This window comes from Morchella sextelata (genome assembly GCF_020137385.1).
Source record: "Morchella sextelata strain SCLS chromosome Unknown scls_9, whole genome shotgun sequence".
In the NCBI taxonomy this organism is placed as follows: Eukaryota; Fungi; Ascomycota; class Pezizomycetes; order Pezizales; family Morchellaceae; genus Morchella; species Morchella sextelata.
This window is the reverse complement of record NW_025408624.1, coordinates 1,017,634-1,032,437: the sequence shown is the minus strand read 5'-3', so window position 1 is coordinate 1,032,437 and position 14,804 is coordinate 1,017,634. Positions and strand designations below refer to the sequence as shown.

The 14,804-nt window shown below is 44.6% G+C and overlaps 2 protein-coding genes across 2 annotated transcripts; one reads left to right on the top strand and one right to left on the bottom strand.

Annotated features, from left to right (window-relative positions):
* Positions 1 to 4,318: 4,318 nt before the first annotated feature.
* H6S33_012946 (uncharacterized protein) lies at positions 4,319 to 5,945 on the top strand (the record flags this gene model as incomplete). The annotated part of the gene is made up of 2 exons (XM_044844301.1): positions 4,319 to 4,575; positions 4,637 to 5,945. The coding sequence occupies 2 exons, from the start codon at positions 4,319 to 4,321 to the stop codon at positions 5,943 to 5,945; spliced, it is 1,566 nt and encodes a 521-aa protein (XP_044694655.1).
* A 2,195-nt stretch (positions 5,946 to 8,140) lies between these two features.
* Positions 8,141 to 10,278, bottom strand: H6S33_012945 (uncharacterized protein; the record flags this gene model as incomplete). Its single annotated transcript, XM_044844300.1, has 8 exons — positions 8,141 to 8,230; positions 8,293 to 8,482; positions 8,538 to 9,013; positions 9,083 to 9,775; positions 9,840 to 9,862; positions 9,923 to 9,988; positions 10,047 to 10,128; positions 10,198 to 10,278. The coding sequence occupies 8 exons, from the start codon at positions 10,276 to 10,278 to the stop codon at positions 8,141 to 8,143; spliced, it is 1,701 nt and encodes a 566-aa protein (XP_044694654.1).
* Between the last annotated feature and the right edge of the window lie 4,526 nt (positions 10,279 to 14,804).

The window sequence follows — 14,804 nt, the reverse complement described above, 5'->3', positions numbered from 1 at the left end:
ATTGAAGATGGCATTAGAGGTGGCTAAGTGGAAGTGGCATGAGTCGAGATACCTCATTACTAAATGAAAGAATTGTATCACTACCGGAGTTGGACATTTGCAGGGCTAGCTATAGTCAACTTTACATTTGGGGTCTTGCAACGGTCCACTACAGAAGCTGACCATTGTTAATTATTGTAGCTGGCAATTATAGGATCTGTCAATTGTGGGAGCTGACAATTCTGAGAGCTGGCTATAGCCAACAATAGGAGCTAGCTATGAGTTGAGATTACTAAGGGCTAAATTAATTAACTATTGGAGTTGGTCAAATACTATATGGAGGTGGAAGTGGTAGGAGACTACAGGGTCGCAAGTTGGGCTACTACTAATAATTCAATATATAGTATATTTCTTCGACTGTATTCATAACTTGTGGCAATCTATAGCTCATCAAATAAAATTCACTGCACAGCTGGAAGCGGCGATCGCTGGTGTAAAATTGTCTCCACTCATCACGCAAAAATCTTCAATCGAGTAGTTCTTTAAATAATCGCCGACAGATTTTGGTTCATAATGAAGCCGTTTCCAAACTAATAGGCAGTCATTCTTAGGAACAGATGAAGGTATACACTAGTAGTGGCCCAACTCGCCATCGCGAGTAGCATATTGGATTATAGGTATCAACTATTCAAGAATTGAGAGAGGCTTTCAATTGGCCTTCAGCCCCCTTTCACCTCCCCTTCTACTTCTCTTTACAATTATGGGGACTTTCGTGTAATGGAGCCATTTCAAATGTCTGGTGTATGAGTATACACAAGGCCTGATTACATGTTGAGATTTATTGTTGAAAGCCAGTTGCACAGTGATTTGCAGCAACCAGCAGTGTAGTTAGCTACCAGCTGTTAGTGTTACAGGAAACACGAACACTGCTCCTAAGTCAAGGAACAAGGATAATTGTAACGGGGACTATGGGCGTAGGAACTATAAAGCCAAGGAATACAACCGAGGCGAAGAAGTGGACGTAGGGAGGTTCGTGGACTATGGACTATGGGGCCGAGGTATGCTACCAAGGCGGGAACGTGGACTATGGACTATGGGGCCGAAGGGTACACCTAAGGCAAGAACGGGGACTGTGGACTATGGACTATGGATGGTTGTACCTGGTCTAGTATACCGGGTAAACCCTATGACGTAGCGCGAACCAAATAGTATTCGTGACTGTAAAGTACAGAGGTTGCATAAAGAGAAAAGGAGAAGAAAGAGAAACAAGAAATCACAAGACAACGCCCCCCTTATATATCCATACCCTATCTCAATGCTGACTCATACCCTCGCGTAACAGAAACAGAAAGAACATAATAGAAACCCGCTTCGCTAAACCCAACCACACTGCATAATCCTTCTCCCTTATACCCAGACAACTCACATAGCCAACCCGCCTAGCTGCCGTTACAATAATACGAGTGATGGGTTGTGATGCGAGTACGGTGGGGTAACGAGGGAACAAGCATAGAAAGGTACCGAGGGGTGTGGGGGCACCGGGTGCAACCACACTAGTATTAGGCTGTTGTGAGGGCACGCTTACTATTGGGTGTCTCACTCGGAACGGAATAGAAGCGGGGCTTATGGCTGCAGGCCATTCTACTTAAGGAAGTAGCTCTAGGACAATAGCATGATACAGCTCGGTTACTGGCAATTGCAGGGTTTATGGTTACGTGTCAGAATTAGAATGGAGGAACGGAACTATGCGGGGGGCGCTTTTCTACTGGGGTTATCTTCGGGTTGATTATCTTATTCTATTATCGTTATCTCATTAGTATTAGAAAGCGGGCCTTGGTATAGGTTCCAATATGTATAAATAGGTAGGGTTCTGCCTCGTCTTAGTGGCATCATCAGTCACTCAGCGAGCGGAATCCGGTTTACAATATTAAAAGTTTAAAAGCTACAGAATTATCGCTTAGCATTGGCATTTCCCCAAACAGTTAGAGTAATTATATACTGTGCGATAGGAAGGAGATCTATTCATAGGAGCAATGACAGACGAGTCGATAGCTCGTCAGTGACTAAAAGCCTGGTCAGAGTAAAGCTCTGAATACCCGGTGATTTTCTGTATTCTCTTATTATTCAGGTCCATCAGTAACAGTAGGGACTATAACATAGGTCTATGGGCAAGGAACTATGATGACAAGGAATACAAACGAGGCAAGAAAGTAGTAGAAAATATTCATAACTATGGACTATGGGGCAGCACCATTTGATCTGACAGCCAAACTGAACCCTATGACGTAGCGTAGAACAAGAATAATATTCGTGGAGTAGAATACAGAGGTATAACGTGGGTATATGGACGAGAAACTATAGTGACAAGGAATACAACCGAGGCGAGAACGTAGTAGAAGATGTTCGTGACTATGGACTATGGGATGGTTTAATCATGATCAGAAATCCAAGATGAGCCCTATGAGGTAGCGTAGAACAAAAGTAATATTTGTGGAATAAATACAGAGTTTGCGTAAAGAAAGAAGGAAAGAAAGAAAACGAATAAAGAAACAAGACAACGCCTCCTTATATATCCAACCATAGTCCAATGATGACTAATATCCTGAAGTAACAGAAACTAAAAGAACATAACAGAAATCCCAATTATAAATCCTAACCCCACTAAACAATACTTCCGCTTCTCCTTCCAGTTTATCACCTAACCGAAATACATAGCTGCCGTTACAAGAGGTTGCGTAAAGAAAGAAGGAAAGAGAGAAAACAGGTAAAAGCACGAGACAACGCCTCCATATATATCCAACCATAGTCCGATAATGACTAATACCTCCGCGTAACAGAAACTGAAAGAACATAACAGAAATCCCCATTACAAATCTTAGTCCCACTACACAATACCTCCTCATCTCGTTCCAATTTATCACCTAGCCGAAATATATAGCTGCTGTTACATCACCTCCTCCTCCATAACTGCCCTATACCCCCCTTTCTTAACCGCTCTCACCCTCCTCCACGGCTTCATGTTAGATTATTTAATTAGATATATTTTTTAATTATATAGGCTTTTTTAAATTTTATTATGTGCACTGCAGATACAGAGTTCCGTCAGTATCATTGAGTATCATTGATTTTGCAGCGTGGTTATTTAATTAGATTTATTATTTAATTATATGGTCTTTTTAATCCAGTATCATTGATTTTTGGTGGGATGCGCTGGTTGCTATGCAGAGGTCAGAGTCAGGGTCAGGGTTCAACCGAGCGCGAAAAGACTATATCGTAGTATATATTAGCTTAGTCAGGCAAGGGGGGGATACTCTGAGCCGCAGGCGAAGAAGGGGGACAAGCGAAGCGCATCAGGTTTAATAGGAGCGGAGCGTCAATGTATATTACTAATTTATTTGTAATATTTATTTTTCATTATGTATTTTCTTCCTTTCATACATGTAGTATTATTATGTTGAAAGGGGGACCCCCCGAACGGAATGACTCCGAATGAGGGAGGGGGCCGAAGGCCTCAAGGAGCAGAGCGACGCGATAGACACTGGTAGAGTAGGTGTGTGAGCAACCATACTAGCAGGGGTATGCACATTGGACGAAGCAACGATTGCAACAATTGAATGGCTGATTGGTGAAGAGAAGAAATACTTAGTATGTAACTTTGTAAGTATGTAGAGGCATAGAATAAGAGCTCTGGAGAAAAGCAAGGGCCCCGTAAGGAAGGGTCTTCGATTGTACCCACAAAACAATTTCTCCATAGCTCGCGTGGCTCCCCTGAACCTCCCCCTGGTTCTTAAAGGTCCTTTCACCCGCACCTCTCTTAAAAGCCCTAGCTTGCACGCAACTTCTCGCAGTCAACAAGTCCCATCATCAGAATCACCAACAAGGTAATCGATTTTGCACCTACCTGAGTACTGCCCTATCGAAATATCCCACCTTGTTGACCCCCGCTTGCCTAACCATACCCCCCGCACCTCGGAGATCCAATTCGCCCAAAACTTGTCACCCGTAGATCGTGTATGGAGATCTGCGAGCTGTCTTGGGTCCCAATCCTCGTTTAATTCCAACACCGAGCCGCCTCACGGCCCTTTTAGTTCTTTCCCTTAAGGCTCGTGTCCGGATCTTTCATTTCGCTCCCCACGTCCGGACTTTATCCCACGTCGGTCACCTCACCCAACGGTCGTGGGATTGGTTCATTTATAGAACAAGGCCAGCAGCTTTCTTGGTATTTGGACGCCCAGTACCTACAAAAGAGTTCATGGTTCCGCCAGCCCTCACTTAAAGCCCGCTATTATCATCCCTACACCACCACCCTTTGACCATCGAAAAAAAAAACAAAAAAAACATGACAACCATTTCGACTGAGTCTAATATCGACAGAGCCAAAAAGGCTATCAGATCAAAATTTCAACATGTAATGGAGTCGCGTCAACAGCAAAAAACAATAGCGACGGGAAAATCAAAGCCATCAAATCGACAAGAATCTCCTCAGAGGAAGGTATTCGAAACTTTCTTTAACGGACGTGCTCGCCGAGCGTTGTGCTTCGTGCGTTCTAAACAGCAGGAGAAATTAGCTGGGGTTCAGGATGAGGTAGTCAAAAGGTTAGATTTTACGTCAATATCGCTACTCATCACACAGTCTGCTGACATTTTTCTGATATAGTCCTACATTGGGAGATAGATTTTTCTCGCTGCCCGTTGAATTACAGTTGAGCATAGTGAACATGCTGTTTTTCTTCGATTTGCTCAGCCTTCGCCAAACATCAAAAAAATTCAGAAACCTTACCATCCAGCACGAAAGCCACATTGTTAGGCATCACATCAACATGTGGGTGCCTAAACATATCATCGAACTTTATCCTCCTCCGGCAAATAATACGCCTACTATAAGCTATCTTACCGACTTGGCATATAAACAGAGGGTATCGACTCAGTTGGCGCTGGTGCTAGCAAACCAGATTGTTAAGGAGATGATGGGAGGCAGACATCAAAGGGCTATGACGAAAGAAGCCAACGATTATGTCATTAGTCAATTACGGATTGGCACTTCGCCTCTGATATTTGCGCTTTTCCATTTTTTGGAAACTTATAGGGAGCGCAAACTGGAGCATCTATTGGAGGGTGATTTGAATGCCGCTGAAAGATCGTCAACAATTCTCAGTCCTCTCTCGCATGAGAAGAATATGGCCCTTCAGTCGGAAATCTTAAAAATCTACCCTGATGATCGTCTCCTTCAAGTTCATCAGATGTATCATCTACTCCTACATATGCTTATTCGTCGACTCAGCCCATCTAGGATGCCCTTTGGTCTCCGTACAATTAGCCGTTGGAGTTCTCAACGACCCACTAACGAGGCTTTTGCTAAAGTTCTTGTCCTTGGCGGTATCCGTGAGGTGTGGGAACTCTATAGGATTAAGGGTTACAGTAATAGACGCAAGGCTCTTGAGAAATACCTCAAGAAGCTGGATTCGGACAAAACGCAACACGGTATACCCATTAATAACCATATCGAGAGCTTCTCAGCAACTGGAGCTAGCAAATCAGTTCCCCGCAGTTTGCCTGGACGGGGCCCGAGTCTAGATATCCCTTCGAAGGTGGCTAGGTTGGATGTGGATGAATTGATGGATGTTTGGACTCCCGCTGCAGAGGAACGCTTATTATCCAGGGAAATTGTCACATCCTTGGATGAAGTCGGTTGTTGTGGGCATTTTGTGGCTCAATTGTTAGGAAGTAATGCAGAGACAGATAATGAAGAGGATGGAGAAGATTCCGAAGATGAGGATGACTCTGGAGATGACGCCCCGGGCCCGGGTGCAGCAGGTGGGATTCATTACACTGGCGGCTCGACGTCTGTCCAGGACAATAACTGGGATGGAGGAGATTTGCATGAAGAACAAGAACAAGATGATGACGATGATGATGATGGTTCATTTGCAGATGATGAAGGGATAGGAGGTTCCAGCTCGGTTTGAGCATCATCGAATTTGTCGCGGTCTTTTTTTTCTTTCAGTATCTGGGGGATTTTTCCCCCCGGGACAATATCGCTTTCTTGGGCGTATTTAAACCTATGTTCTATTATACTTTAGGGTTGGTTTTCTGTTGTTTTTATTGTCTTCCCCTGATATGCTGCATGATGTCTATATGGGTTTTATATGCGCAATACTTGAGGGTCTTTCTCTTTTTCTATATGTCTCGGGTTTCTGTATCTCTATCGAATTGGGCTGGGAGTTTTCTTTTGCTGCGTCCATTAAATCTAGGCTGGGGCACATTGGTTGAGGGTACTGCGGATGATATTATACTATCAACTTATAAAATACACGCTCAAAGCAACATACATTCCACACATGATTGGCTTGGATCGTGCGGGACTAGGTACAGGGGATGACAAAGGGTGTAAATATCTACATAGGGAATTGGGCATCGTGGTTTTTGAAGATTGGCTCGATAGACGACACGTGTTTTTATTGGGCTCTCGAGACGGTGCTCTACCGTACGCGTATACAGATGCAAGGATGAGAATGACAAGAGCACATCAATAAAGGCTTCCATGATATGATTAACTCTCTACTCAAAGCAGAGCACCCATCCACAGCTAACGTTTTTGACCGAGTACCGTGTCAGACCTAGAATCGTGTCGTATGGCAACAGCACCAAAATCTTGACTTGAATTTTGGAGGCGAAAAGGCTCGGCAATAAATACAACCAAATTTGTATGGTAATGACCTGATTCCCAGTCTGACACGGTACCAGGTCAAAAACGTTATGTATCAATATCCCTGTATTTGCTCCGAGAGCGAGTTGCATCTGTCTATCTGAATACAGACAATGCATGACGGCGGGGGGTAGCTGGTGATTATTATTTTTTCTTCTTTTTTTCAGGAGGAAGAGGAGGAGTGAAGTCGTGAGTACGTATATGTATCTAGATACAGTACTGTACCCATCATCCCCGGATCCGAAATCCTATCCATGCAGCTTTCTGTCCATACATAACTATATGTACTTTCCTACCTCCCTGGACTAGGTTCATCAATTTGCACCTCTACTCTAATAATCGCGATAACAGCGGTTCTGCACGTAAAACACCCCCACGTAAAGCACCCCCATGGCCAGGCGGCCCCCATCATCATATTACAGTCGCACCTCACTATGCCGGATCTCAATATCCCGGATCCCTTGCTGTCCCGTACGAAATGCCCAGGGATTTTAATTCTCTTACTGCAAAACCAACTTCCTATCCCGGATTTCTCGTGAATATTTGCTATCCCGTATGGAAATTGTCTGGTTCTTGGCATCCGGCATAGCGAGGTGCGACTGTACTATACATATGTATGTATAAAGCCAGCAACAGTCCCGAGATAGTGGTTACATTACGGGGTCGGTCGGCACTTTAGGTGCAAGCAAAGAAGAAGAAGCAGAAGAAGAAGAATCTCGGCTATATTGTATTCCTAGGCCCTGGATGGTATCACCGAAATAACGGTCGAGGTCTTAAAGCTTCGGGATGGAAGGAATAGCCGGGGGAAAAGGGTCTTTTCCGGTCCCGGTAGTCTCGGGGTAATTATTTGTTAAGTATGGGGCCGGGGGGGAAGGAGAGTGGGGAAGATTGTAGGTCGTTTGATCATTGCACACTAGGGAATAGTAGGAAGTTACACGAAGTCGGTAAAAAATGTTAATCGAGCTTGACGGCCCGAAAGGGGGAAAATTAATGACAGGATGATCATATGAGAGATGCCTTGATTTGGATTGCGGTATGGCGAAGGGTTCAGTTCATTAGAAGCTATGGCAACGGTTGTCAATATCATCCTGTGGCGGCTATGGAGGTCTTTGTCTCACATTGGCACTATCATACGCGTAACTTATAACTTACGACGGGGTAAGTAAATTTCAAGGGACAAAGGCATTCTTCAAAAGCGTCAAAGTGTATTGGGACAAGCCATACTGAAATCTCTATTACATACTGAAAGTAGAGAAATAACACATATGCCAATGAGTTATAGTGCAAAAGCATAAAAACCACAATCGTCGATCATACCAGAAACGTGAGTGATGAGAGGTGAGGACAAAGAAGAAAGAAATGACAAGGATATAACAAATGAGAATTGACAAAATGAAATAGTAAAATTGGACTTGAAAATAGGGCAAATTCGGTTCTCCTTGGTATTATAGGCGTTTACGCCTTAGCGTTCAATGCTGCTGTGGCTTGACCAATCTTAAGCAGCGCTCTTGGTGCATCTTGCCAGGGCATGAAAACCTCGACGAGCTAAAGTAAGGTTGTTAGTGAATTCCATCTATACAAATTATATATTCAGGGAGTTAATTTACCTGGATATGCGGCGCACTACAGAACTTCTCGTTCCTGAATAGGTTCTCAAGCTCAGTCTTGTTCTTGACTTGGTATGAATCTGAATGTTCAGGGTCGGCACCGAACAAGTGCAGAATCTCTTGATGGTTCCATGGCTGGATATCATTGTAGATTGCCTTCATTCCGTGAATAATACGTTCAATGGTGTATCTATTAATTAGGTTAGATTTTTTATTCCTATTAGGTTGAAGGGAATCCATCTTACCCTTTGTTATTCAGGACAAAGATGATGGGCTTCAGTCCATGTCTGATCATGGTACTGATCTCTTGTACCGTCAATTGTAGAGATCCATCTCCTACAAACAAGATCACTCTCCTTTCCGGGGACATCTCCTTGCATGCCAACGCCGCTCCTTGCAGGGCACCAACAGAGAATCCAATTGATCCCCAAAGAACCTGTGAAATTGCCGTGACATCCTTTGGAAATCTAGTCTCAAGAATACCAAAGTTGGAGGTACCGGTTTCAGTAATTACAACATCTCCCGGGTTCAACCACTGTCCAACTCTGGGCCAGAAGTAGGCGTGGTTAATCTCGCTGGAAATTGACTCTCGCTCTCTTCTGGGAATTGTATTTGAAATCTCGGCAGTGGCGTGTTTCTGGATCTTGGAGTAGTCGAGTGTGTCGAGGAGTTTTCGGAAGACCGATTTCATTTGGATTCCTGGGAACTCGGAGTAGCGGATCTACCCGATATCACTCGATCAGATTTCCGAGTTCCAATGAAAAAGAAAAAAAAAAGAGTAAAAACATACCTTCATGTGATCACTGTGGAACTCGACTGTGTTCTTCTTCGCAACATGGTAAGTGAATCCTCCGGAATTGAAATCACTCTGTAAGCCACCAACATAAAGGATGAGCTCCGCATCATCCACTCGCTGTCTCACGTCGTCCCTACTAGCATCGCCAACATACACACCACCAAAAGAGCTGCTCTCTTCGTTGATAGCGCCCTTACCCATTGGTGACACGAAGGCCGGCAATTCCGTTTTCTCAATAAGCTCATGGAGCTCGTCAAGAACACGATGACGAATGGCACAAGCATCAGCCAAGATGATTGTGTTCTTTGACTTGTAAATGAGCCCGCAAATCTCGGAAACTACCGCATCTTCTGTCTCTTCGTTGTTCGGTGGAATTGAAAGGTCCAGTGGGGTCTCAAGACGTGACGCATCGACGGTCTTGAAGACCATATCTGTGGGGAGACCGATGTAGACGGGGCGGGCTTTCACCCAGCAGGCACTCAATACACGGTCGATTTCATCGGCGGCCTTGGAGTGGTCATCGAGCAGTGTCTGTGTTACCGAGATGTTCTCGGACATCTTCTCAAAGACACGGAAATCTCCATTCCCGAGGGTGTGGTGAAGAAGAAGACCTCCCTTCTGGGAAGCAGTGTGGGGGACACCGACGAGATGCACGATGGGGACGTGTTCACTGTAAGCTCCGGCAACCTATAGATCGAAAATGTTAGACTGAGGTGGCTGTGCTGATTACGAAATTGAGCTATATGCTTACACCCGCAAGAGCAGACAATTCACCTATTGCAGAAATTAGTACAATCCTCTTTTCGGTTATTAGTGGGAGTTTCAACTACGTACCAACACCGAATGTAGTGACCAAAGCAGAGATACCCTTAATTCTGGCGTAACCATCGGCGGCATATGCTAGAGAAAGTGTGAGTACCAATAATTGTTTATCAATTGAGTATGAACGAAAGCTTACCGGCATTGAGTTCGTTACAGTTTCCAACCCAGTACAGGCCAGCATCTGGGAGAAGATCTAACGCAGCAAGATTGAAATCACCCTAGATATTCCCAATTAGAATCACAATTGTCAAGAGAAATTCCACATTAATGATCAGAGGATAGCCTACGGGAACACCATGGACACCGCGAACACCAAGTTCGTGAAGCCTCTTGAAGAGGTAGAGTCCAATACTAATTTGTTCAGACATATTTATCTGATGATTTGTTTGATGATATCGGGTAAAGAGTTTGATGAGAAGGAACAAAGTTGAAGTCTCAATTGAATGGATGAGATACTGATTCTGAGAAAGTAAACACTGGAGGAAAAACGAAAGTTCAAATAGATTTCAGTCACACGGGTTTCATAACCCATTTCGTCCACTCTGCGAGTGGAGGTATCGATAACATCCCACCACCGCCGGCAGAACGCAATGACGCAATGACGTCAACAGGTAACGGTTGCACTACATAACGCCGCATGTCAAACGGCCTACCCGGATACCCGATAATGTTGTTCTCCGTGGATGCCCGAGAGGCTGGGTTGGCCCAAGATGGGCGTTTTCTGCACATAGAACTGCACGACCTGGAATCCTCACTAATTGAAAAACAGCTGTTTTCTCTACTTGTTCTCTACTCTGCATTTGGCATAGTTCACTTCTCTGGCACATGAAGGGAAGCTCCAGGGGTGTTCCAGGGGTCAGATCAAGCTTTTGAAGCTGGCGAGGTATTCATCCACTTGCGGTTGAGTGGACGCCCCTCCAGAGTCTGTGTAGGGGACGCAACACAACTCCGAAGGGTATCAACATCAACGTACGTTTTGTACATGAACACTGCAAGTTGCCACACAGAAGCGTCTCTTTTGGTGGGTGATCGAGATTTCGATCTGTCACTGAATAGAGTACATTAAACATTGCGTAGCACAAATCTCTTTGTAACAGCCGTGCACATTCCTACCTTAACGATCATCCGTCTGTCCGCTGCAATTGCGCGGTTTAACCTTTAGCAACGGAAAATCAATAGGGATTAACCAAGCCCCTACTCAATCTACGGCGTCGTTGCCTGTAAAGAAAAAAGAAAGAAGAAAAGATTTCTCCAAGAACTGAAGGCAGATGCTCACGGCATGATAATCATCGTCCCATAAAGAAAAACAACTGATCTTTCGTCTCAAAGTGCTTGAATAAAGACTAGCAGTCAACTATAACACGAGCTCAACCCACGAGTCTGGTTCCGTAATGTTCCAAAATTGGAATCATGCAAGCAAAAATAACTGGTAGCCAATCAAATTGAGTTTGCAATCCACCATAAACATCAGCAAGGACCGGGACCATCCGAAGAAAAGTGGTGCCATATCCACGCGGGACCCATGGCTCAACAGAGAGGGCTATGTGTTGCCTTCTTGGAAACTGTGCTTCTGGGTGAAGGCGCCTAGTTCATGTAGGTACTTCTGAAATTTCCAGGTCAACTTTGAAATCTAGAGCAGGCACGTAGAGTACTTTAGATCTACCGGAAATAAAACTTCCCGAGACAATCCCTGCAACCCGTGCCGGCCGCGAGCATTTGCCCGAGAACGGCCCGAAAGATGACTACTCCACATGTGAGAGGTCTCGAGACTTTCGGCAATGCCGGGAATCTCTCCTGAGACTCTTCACTGCAGTATCTTCTATATGAAACTTATTCACAGAGTCACCAGATATGACGGTGCATCAAACACTCCTCATCCAGTCTGTTGTTCCGATATCTATTCAGCAGGGATCCCATCCCCGACTGTAAAGAAAAGCCTCAGGTATCAGATCCTCACACCATTGCTTGCTACAACATGAGCTCAAGGCTTATCGAAAGCTACAACGCAAGGTACATCCAGGGCGATGGGAGAAATCGGCCCGTCGTACGTTCGAGATAATCCGACACGGAAAAACTCTCACGAGACGTGAGCAGACATATAACGGGAAAGAAGGTGATGTGACCAGATCTGATGGGCAGTTTCAGATCCATCCGTGTTCCTGGAAACAAAAGCAAAGGATCAACATGCTTTAGCCGGAAGATGTTTCCTCTTATCGACATTCCTCGCTTCAGTTGGCCGAATCGAAAAGAGCTCGTCCTGCGCCATGAACCCTACGGAGATGATGACGATGGGTGCATGGATCAGTGAGATGACCCGCGCCTGTGGGCTTATCTTTTCAATAGCTATCATCAGCTCTCTTCGGAGCTTTACTAGTGTTCTCCACGACACCGTTCGAGACGAGACTAAGGCCCAGTCTTGTCTCGTCTTGTCAAATGAGGGTTCCGGTCTCGTCTCGTCTTGCCCGTCCCGAGACAGGCTTGAGAAAATCGAGTGAGTAGTTGTGAGCTAAGACCGCAGCAAGAAGCTTTGTATAGTAATGTCTTTATGTCTTCTATTGAGATCTTACCTATTTCCTGATTTAGTTGCTCAAATTCTACCCGATGAACGTGTAACAAATGTCAGTTGAAGTTTATGTATGCCCGGGAGTGGCCCACATGGTGCAAGATCGACAGGGGAGAACTTACTATGATATGCTATACCATTTTATCCCTAACACCTATGTCACTAGTATATCTTGGCAGATTTCAAGCCGGTCTCGAGACCAAAAATATTTGGTGTCGAGCTGTTCGAGCTGTTCGAGGCAAGAGTCTCGAGACAAGACTTCAAGACGTCTCGTCTCATGGAGAACACTAAGCTTTACACTCTTCTACCCTCGCTATTGTCGTCGCTCTTGAACTCTCCTCCTCTGAGAGAACAGTCCTCAAATATCACTCTGAATTTTCTTTTGTCGAGCTTGAAAGATGACCAGCAGGTCCGAGCTATTGAATATTGGAGATTGAGAACTATGGGTTTGTGAGGATTGGTTCCCGGCAGGCGTGAGAACAGAGCTCTGGACTACACTCATGAAAACTCCCACTTCGTACTAAGAGAAGAAGAGCACAAAACAGAAAGAACACCAGGAGAGTCCACACTCATACCCGGCCGATCCTGGCACCCTTATTGAGAGTTATGAGTTTATCTGCCGTTTCCCACGGGAACCAGCGCTTTGTATACAAGGCTAATATTCGCTAAAAGCACGGGACAACTGCTGGCCCCAGAGCCTTGATCTATAGAGATTATAGCGCATGATGCAAAGCTCGCGTCTGCAGGTGATAGGGTCCGCGTATCATGTTCGCTTCCCTTCGGCTTTCACGGATCATGAGTCATCACTCGGATACAGACCTAGTTAACGCGGAAACCATGGGTGTGGTGGGCAAAGGAGAGCAGCATGATATGAATTAGGAGTGAAACTACCCTCTCGACCATATGTACTGGTTTAGATACATAGCTGGTCCTTGAGTGGTGTGGCCTATGGGGCCTCATGGTGGTAGTCTCGAGTGAACAGGGACAAGACTCCTCCCAGCTTAGTCTGTCCTCGATATATCAGGGTTGATAGCGAACCTAACCATATCTCTCTCAAAGAAATGTTCTGCACTGCAACCTACATAAATGCGACCTGGCCGTCGGGGCGTGTGGTTAGTCCGGTGGGCGGTTATGGTGGTATGGGTTTTTAGCAGATAGTGGCCTGCTTTCTCTATGTAAAAAATGAATGCAGCGCACATCCGCGTAGCCTAGTTCATGAGGTTGAGCGAATTTATAGCTTTACTTCGACCCTATGGTACCAAAAAAATGTATGGTTTACTTAAACTACAAAATGACAAGCGCGGTCCAGATTGAAATATATATACTGGTACATACTCGCTTGTCAACTATGTATTTGCCCAACCAGCAAAACACACCAAAAATCGAGGTTTTCAACAACTCATAAAAAGTCCCATAGTTATATCAAAACTACAACGACCAAGTATAGTATAATTTCGATAATGGAGATTCATGCTTCAAATTCTTGGCCGAATTGAGATACTGGTAAAGGTGGAGAAGAAAGAAATAAAAGGACTTTTAAGACATCCTTCGCCTCGTTCTTTATGGATATGGCCTAAAAGTGGCCTGTAGAGTCTTTCAGGTTTCTAGATAAAAGATGCATAATCTCAGGGGAGATGGGAAAGCTCTCGAGATTCTATATGTTTTGCTGGTTGCGCAAAAACATACTTGATATGCGAGTACAGTAGCAAAAGTTGGGGTGATGCGGCCATGCAGTTTGGCAGCCCGGACTCCCATAGACCACGCAAGAGCCTACCACACCATCACGATAAAAACTACATATTATCATTCATCACCATCATCATCATAATCGCTATTAGTATCACCATCAGCTATTATGTCTTAGTTGCTAACTGTATTATTAGACTAGTATAAAATAAGGGCACATAACTAAAAAATATTTTTGAAAAGTATTCCCCAGATTTTTGTAACCCATCGATGAGAGAGCTGAATTCATGGACCTATTGATGAATTTAGTTATTGTGTTCGAAATCTTGGTGATGATTTAATGTGAAGTTGAGATGCTTCAATGGAGATCAAATATTGCATGTATGAACAGCTTAAAAGGGTCTAGCTCGATTTATGTATGTAAAGTAGTAGTTTAAGTAAACTACCGGGTGGTTTAAGTTAAACTACACATACTGCATCTCTTGTACCATAGAGCGAAGATATGATTCCTTGGTCTTGCCTAGCCTCAATCTCAAGGGGGCGAGTAGCGAGTATTCCGCAGGGTACGAAGCGGGTAGCAGAGGTCGGTGTGGGAACTCGCAATAGGGGTCCTAAGGGACTATAACGTCGGTAAGGGTCAACGGG